Here is a 7,512-nt window from a genome sequence, read left to right as displayed (position 1 = left end):
GCCGAGCCCAGGGCTCAGATCCCTTCCCTGTCCCTGCTGGCCACGCCAGTGCTGACACCAGCCAGGATGCCGTTGCCCTCCTTGGCCCCCTGGGCACACTCTGGCTCATTCTCACCCCCCAGTCCCTCTCTGACCGGCAGCTCTCCAGCCACTCCTCCCCAGGCCTGGAGCCCCCCTGGGGGTTGTTGTGGCCCAAAGGCAGCCCCCGGCATTTGCCCTCAGTGAAACTCCCCCAGTTGTCTAAACAGACTAAAGCCACTACGTGCAGCACCGAGCACGGCAGAGCTCCAGGCTCAAGCTGTGCACCGCAGCCGCTCTCATGCAAGGAGAAGCTGCAGCCAAATTTAGCAGGGAGGGACACGGTGGCAGCGGCAGGTATGTCTCATGTCCCTCGGTTCCCTTCCATCATTTGTCACTGGTCCTATAACGAAGGCACAACACCGCATGTCACCGGGATGCGCCCGGTACCAGGCTGAGATCTATCTCATTACTGCAGACACTGCAGGAGGAGAAACTGGGTTAACCAGATCTCAGAGGAAAACAGCTAGCAGCTGCCAGTGAAATGAATATTAAAAAAAAAAAAAAAAAAGTCATCTCATGTGCCACAACTGAAAACTGAAAACTTATCTCTTAGTCTGACCTTTTGGATAGCGTAAGCCCTCGGACTTCCATGAACTAGTTTTAACTTCACTGCTGTTTAAAGGGCTTTTCTAGGAAAGGATTTCTTCCCTTTTACAATTTGTTTGTGACAAATATCTGACCTCCATCCAAGAATCAGAGCCCAGTTTCTAGTTCAGATATTCTAGTCTCGATATTCTCAGAAAAAGAATAGTCTCAATTCTAATCTCAAAAAAAAAAACCAAACCCAGACCAGAGCACCATGGACATCGGACAACCGAGGGCTTCTCCAGGTCCTGCCACCACCAGCAGCAGTTTACCACATAATCCGGGTCCAGTTTGTTCCCTTGATTATTTACCATTTGCCTTCAATCTTCCCAGAATTAAAACAACTGCGGATCAACTTTCCTGGAGCTGCCAGGATCGGCGCTCAACTTGACCCCCAATCCATGTGCTCATGGTTATGGACCCCACAGTGCCATTAAATCTTCATTAATGGTTTTCTACCAGCCAAATACATTGTTTTTCCCCCAAACACCTGCTTGCCAGGACAGTTACCTGGATCTTTCTCTTTCCCTTTTTAATACCTTGACACGATATTAGCTTTTAACCAGATCTTCTGCTTTCCTCAATTTCCAAGACTCACTGAAAAATGAAGATCTGAGGAGCTATTCCTACGGTTATCTGGTCCCACAACAGGTTGTTATGTCGAGGTCCTTTCCAACCTGGGCTATTCTATGATTTTATTTACCATAAATGATTTGTTTATTTTTTTTTTTAAATGCACCTAATTTTTACCCTCTGCCTCCATTTTTCAAACAACACTAGGTTAAATCACATTAGGAGGAGGCTGAGCTCGTCTGCATTTTCTGCATTACCAACAAGGATATCCCTTGCATCAAATCACAGGCCAGTACTGCGGTGAAGAACAAGCTTTGCACATGCTGGCTAGCCACAAAGCTGGTTTCTCAGCACTAATTTCTCCCTCTGCCATTCTGATCTCTTGAGTCAGTATCTAATTGATAATCCTGCCCTATCATTTTTCCCTGCTTCCTGATCACTACATTTACTGCTGTAATTACTACGGCTGTTTTTCCTTCTACATCAGACAGCTTTTAGCTGTTGCAGTCTTCTCTTTCAAAGCTTTAAACCCCTTTTTCTGTTCGTGGTGACCCCACTGAAAACAAACCTCCTGCCACTTGGGTTTGTTCACCAAATACCTGAGCAGCTCTCCATCACCTGTGCCCAAGCAACTACTCGTTAACCAATCAGTTCCTGCCTCATTATCCGTCCAGAAGGAGTCTTACAGGATTCCCAGGGAATAGTAGGGTAATTTAGCTATAATTTAGAGATTCTAGGGATAGCGAGGTGCCTTGCGGCATGTCCTCAGGAGTCCTGTGTGTCGTGGATGGAATCGGCGTCCTCCCAGGCACCGAATCTCACGTTCGGCAAGCCGTCTGGCGGCCGAGCAAATGCTCTGTGAGGACACTTGCCCACCTGTAGATGCCAATCCCTGCGCTCAGCTGAACCAGCCCCCTCCTTCAACATTTGCTACAAGTCTTCTTAAATTTGCTATCGCAATTAAAGCGGCAACCACTACCCCAGGGAGATGATGGAGGCGAATTAAACTCAGTTGGCGAAACCAGCTACCAAAGAAAGTTGCACCCAACGCCTGAAAGTGGTTTGGTTTATTTTTGTTTGTTTGTTTGTTTTTAAAGGAGGAGGTTGGGGGATACCCTTCCTCCCCCAAGAAACTTTGCTCCCTGCCGCTTGCTGTCTCCCGTGCTTAGCTCAGCAGGCAGCTCCTAAAAACTCCCACTGGGGAATAGGGGCGGAGGCAGCATTTTTCTGGCTCCCCAGCCTCACCCATGGGGCTAATTAATATTCCTTAAGCACCACACCCCTAATTACAATAGGCTAAGTGAGCACAAAAGTGCTTTGGTCTCAAAAGTTTAGCTTGTATTTTTCCTGAGAATTTACATTCCGCAGAAGACCCATTAAGTCCATGTTTTTAATTATGGCATCAAAACCTCTTGATTAGAGTACAAAGAACCATCGACTCTGAAATTAGAGCACAAAAACCCTCATTCCCCTGGTCTTGCAGCGGAGCAGCTCCCCGAGAAAACATTTCTATCCGAAGCAAAGGATGCCACGTCCCAGACAGTGACACACACACTCAGCCTCGTAGTGAAAAAGCTTGGATACGAGATGAAAGCTCACCTAATTAGAATAAATTAGGATAGAGCCGATTTAGCAATGCCGGGGAGGACCTGGGGCAGCTCTCGACGTCGCAGGCTGCAATACAATAGCTGGCCAGAGCTGTATAGCCCTTTTCAGAAGATCACGTGTGATGGGCTTCCGCGGTGCAATGCCTCCAGCACCGTCCCGTGTGCTCGCGCTCGCACAGACCATGGCCCCTGACCGCATCCGCCGGCCCGGGATGGGAACAGAGCCGGCAGTGTTTCTCCAAGCCCTTTTGAGTGTTTCCACGCCGTCATAGCAAGGGAGGGTGGAAAAGAGCAATAAAGGGCAAAGCTGTCCCCCCTCGCCAGCGAACGCTTGCTCTCAATAGTCCTTAACCACCTCTTGAGCCTGCGTCTGCCACCGAGAGTTGTTGTGTACAGGAGCTGGCCACGTGAGCGCAAGCGTTTAATGGGGAGCAAGGCGTACGAGGGAGTATTTGACATCCTGTTACTTCACTTTAAGCACAAAACCCCAAACTGTGAACCTAATCAAAATACAAAAAAAAACCCCGTGGAAACCAGATAATCAGCAACAGCAGGCAACTTTTGCTCCGCAAGAGTTTAAGCACGGCAGTGAAGCTCAGTCCAGAAACCCATCAGCCTCCGCTGTCAAAACTGCTGACAGATCTCCATCTGCCCAGGAAAAGAGACTCTGGATGTCCCCTCCCTTCATCAACCCCGCTCTCCCCAAGGCTTTACAGCTCGGCTGTTGACAGCTTCAAAGAGGGAAGCTCGTGAATTACAGCCTGGTCTTGCTACGAGCAGCATGGCACCAGGTAGCCTTTGGGAGAGCACAAAACCAAGAGAAGACAAGTTTCAATGGGATATTTTATTATCTATATTTTTGCATCCAGAAGCGTGACTGAGCCAGGTGAAGCAAAAGAAAGTCACATTCACAAAAGGCATTCATTTCAAACCTGCTATTAGTGCCACCAGCGCCGTAAGGCTGTTGTATCTATAAGCCTGATGCCCACCTCCTTCCACAGAGAAGTCCCGTCATCCCCTCATCTGCCATCTCACAGCATCCCTCCGGGCTGCTCAGGAGACGAGTCTTCAGGGCGACTTTCTTCTTCCTTTCGGATGACGACGCATCCACCTAAAGGGTCTAATTTGGGGTGCTCTGCAGAGAGGCTGCGAAAGCGAGTCGTCGCATGTCTCCCCGAGGAGAGCGAGTGGGCAGGCTATCTCCAGAGGGCCTGGCAGAGAGCCCTCCCCTCCGAAGCCATGTGGGTGATGGCACTGCCCTCCCAATCCAGCCTCCCCCAGGGTTTTGCAATAGAAAGAACCACAGAGAAGCTGTTTGCTGGAGCCAGACGGCTCTTTCAGAAGAGCTTAATTAGTTGGGCTCCTAAATACATGACGCTTAGACAGGAAACAAGGGGTTGCTTTTTTTTTTTTTTTCCCGAAAGTTTGCCATCTACCCACTTCAGAGCCCGTTCACAATACGTCTGCTACAAGAACCTGAACAGAGTAATTATAAACAGGAGGAGACCGCCCAGCAGCCACGCGAGTTATTTCCCATATGCTTACAGAGCCCTAATCCTGATGCTTTAACAGGACCTGCCTCAGATCCCCCTTCATTTCAGAAAAAAAAAAAAAAAAAGGAAATTAAATAAAAAAGGGAAGCCTGACCTCAGCGTATATAAGTTTTGAACTCGCAGCTGCAGCAGATGGCATGCAAAGGGGATGAAGAATAGGCTCCGATTATAAAAGGAAGAGAAAAAAGAAACCTGACACAAGAGGTCCTTCTGCCAAGCCAGAAGCTTAAATCAGGACAAGGTAAAACCCCATTTTGCCCAAGCAGAAGCAGTATGGAGAAGACCTAAACAGCCTCAGAGCCGTGGTGTAATCAACACAAGATCTGGGCTTTAAATCCTACATATTTAATATCTCGGGCAAGTAGTCAAGAAATGACACCGTATAATCCATTTTTAATGCTCCATGTTCTTCTCCCCGATGTCACCTTCCGCCTAAAAAATTTCCTGGGTAACAATTTATCCTGAGTAGTTTAATATTAAAGTAAAATGACAATGGAGGAGGGATTCTGAGTGTAATGATTCTCCCAGCTAGAAGCACCCATTTCATAAATGAGTTATTTTCTCCTGATTGCTTTAGGACTGCTGAAAGAGGCTCTTTTATTCTTTCAAGCCAGAGGCCTGCTGGGGTGTCGATACTAGCCTGGGTTCGACACCATGGCTGGGCTGCTTCTCTTTAAAACCCACGGCTTTCTTCTCTCCCCTTCCCACTCAAGGAGATCCCTCCACCCTCCCTCACCCCCACACTGTCCCCACGGACTGAACATTGACCACCAACCCGCTGTCGCTCAAATCGACTGCCTCCTCCTTCTAAATTCAAGCCTCTTTAATCATTATTTTAGTAGGGGTTATAGCCGTAGGGCAAGGGGTAACAGTTTTAAACTAAAAAAAGGGAAGATTCAGATGAGATCTAAAGAAGAAATTTTTTACGATGAGGGTGAGGAAACACCAGCCCAGGTTGCCCAGAGAGGTGGTCGATGCCCCATCCCTGGAAACATTCAAGGCCAGGTTGGACGGGGCTCTGAGCTCTTCTGGTTGAAGACGTCCCTGCCCATGGCAGGGTGGTTGGACTGGATGATCTTCAAAGGTCCTTCCCACCCCAAGCTATTCGATGATTATCCACACACCACAATCCCATGAGCTAACGCTGTAAAGAGCAGCTTATTAGCAGCCAAACTCTTCTGAGCCTGAAGTTTGATATCATACAGACACCACGGTGATGCTCCTGCCTTGCTGCTTTTTCCACTTTGATCGGGCAAAAAAATCCCTTAGCCCACAGTGGCAGCACAACCATCACAGCTTTTTGGCTTATTTCCTCCCATGGGAAGCATCAGGCGGCATTTTCAATAGCTCAAAACGTAAGGAGGTATGTCTGTCTCATTTTGTGCAGCACCAATTGCCCACCCTTCTTCTGGACCACGTCTCGGGATCCTGCAGCTTCTCCTCCATTGCAGAATTCAGGAACGCACCATTTATTTTTCCAGGTTTTGCCAAGATTTATTTTAATTGGGCTCTGATTAGGCCAAATGACTTATTATCACTTGAAGACTAGTCCTGAACTAATGCTTGAAACCACTATTGTGCTTCCAGTTGTCTTCATCTCACCAAACAACTTGGAGAAAGTCGCTCTGAATAATGTCTCCGTTTCCCAAACTGTACAACTGGGAAAACCCTGACCTACTTGGCAGGAGCGTGGAGAGCCTGAGCTCTTTTTTTTTTTTTTTTTTTTTTTTTTTTTTCTTTTTAATGATTTAAGACAACCCAAATGCGAGACACTGGAGAGATGGGAATTCCACAAAGTCATTAGCAGAGCACTAGAGGGACAGCGTGCAAGCTAGTTATCAGTATTTTTCCTGTAATCCAAAATCCCTCTATCAATTTGCCAAAAGTCTAATCAAACAAACTTTACATCGTGCTTTGAGAGTTGCCAAGCTGAGGGTTGTAGATGAGGAGAGGTCTCCTAATGAAAGAGCTACTGCAACCAGCAGCAAGGGCAGGACGAGTATTTGCTAGCCACCACAGCACAGATGTAGAGGAAAGCAGCTGTCTTTTCAGATGAAGGTCACAGATCCCTGAATTTAATCATGCTGGGAAATGCAGATGGAGCCTCATGCCACTCCTCTCATCATGGGCTTCCATAGCCTGACCTCGGTGAAGTGTCCAGACAGCTTTGAGCCCGATAAATAGAGATTGGATGGAGCTACCATAAAAAGTGCACGAGCGCAGCAGACTGCCCCGGGGTAAGAAAAAAGACAGACCTGGAGGCTGCTCATTTTTGGTCCTTCCGAAAGCACTGAGGGGAAGAATCAGGGAAAAAAGAGTAGGGTAGGGTAGGGTAGGGAAGGATCCTATAGGATAGGATAGGATAGGATAGGATGGGATGGGATGGGATGGGATGGGATGGGATGGGATGGGATGGGATGGGATAGGATAGGATAGGATAGGATAGGATAGGATAGGATAGGATAGGATAGGATAGGGCACACCATGGGAAGCACCCAGAACCCATCCTTGTCACTGAGAGAAGGATGGAGCACCCCAGGGGTGCATCTATGGGGCCAGGAGAAGGACAGGGCATGCTGGGGGTGCATCTCTGCAGCTGGGAGAAGGACGTGGCACCCCAGAGATGAGGTGGCACCCCCCTTAATGAGACAAATGAACTGGGAGCGGGCTGCAAGTTTTAATTAGAAGCTTCCACGCTCTGAGAAGACAAAGGCGAGATCAGCCGCGGCCAGGCAGGGAAGTAGTGCAGAAGGAGCCGGTGACCCCGGTCCCTGTGGGACAGCAGCACACCCGCAGCTGGGTCCTCCCTCCCCGTCCTGCTCCCACCACGCTTGGTCACCTCTGGGGGTGGCTACGAGGAGCTGGGGCAGGCAAGCAGATGTGCCCGTGGCCAGATGTGCCCTGGCACGGCAGGAAAGGGGGTCGCAGGGGTGTCGGGGGACAGGTGTGGTCCCCAGGTAGGGATGCTGGGAGCTCTCTGCTGTGCAGGCAGCTGGAGACAGGAGCCTCCAGCGTCACACGGAGACAGGGATGGTGGCCATGGGGTTTTAGCAGAAACACTTTTTGCCCTGCAAAGCAGCAGCAGCCGGTGCTTGCCGGCACTCTGGGACTCG

At 49.0% G+C, this 7,512-nt stretch overlaps 1 protein-coding gene across 1 annotated transcript in view; it reads right to left on the bottom strand.

Moving 5' to 3' along the window:
* The window catches only part of LOC113490693 (rho GTPase-activating protein 39-like), a gene marked incomplete at its 3' end in the record, with an annotated part of 36,538 nt that extends 32,535 nt beyond the window's left edge, over nucleotides 1-4,003 (bottom strand). Inside the window, exon 1 of the mRNA XM_026867263.1 lies at nucleotides 3,836-4,003. Coding sequence (XP_026723064.1) covers nucleotides 3,836-3,876 — 41 coding nt within the window. The remainder of the gene's footprint in view (nucleotides 1-3,835) is intronic.
* Between the last annotated feature and the right edge of the window lie 3,509 nt (nucleotides 4,004-7,512).

This window comes from Athene cunicularia, unplaced genomic scaffold, assembly GCF_003259725.1.
Source record: "Athene cunicularia isolate RWA unplaced genomic scaffold, athCun1 SCF_21, whole genome shotgun sequence".
Classification (NCBI taxonomy): Eukaryota; Metazoa; Chordata; class Aves; order Strigiformes; family Strigidae; genus Athene; species Athene cunicularia.
Note: the sequence above shows the minus strand (reverse complement) of the source record. Positions and strands in the feature narration are given on the sequence as shown.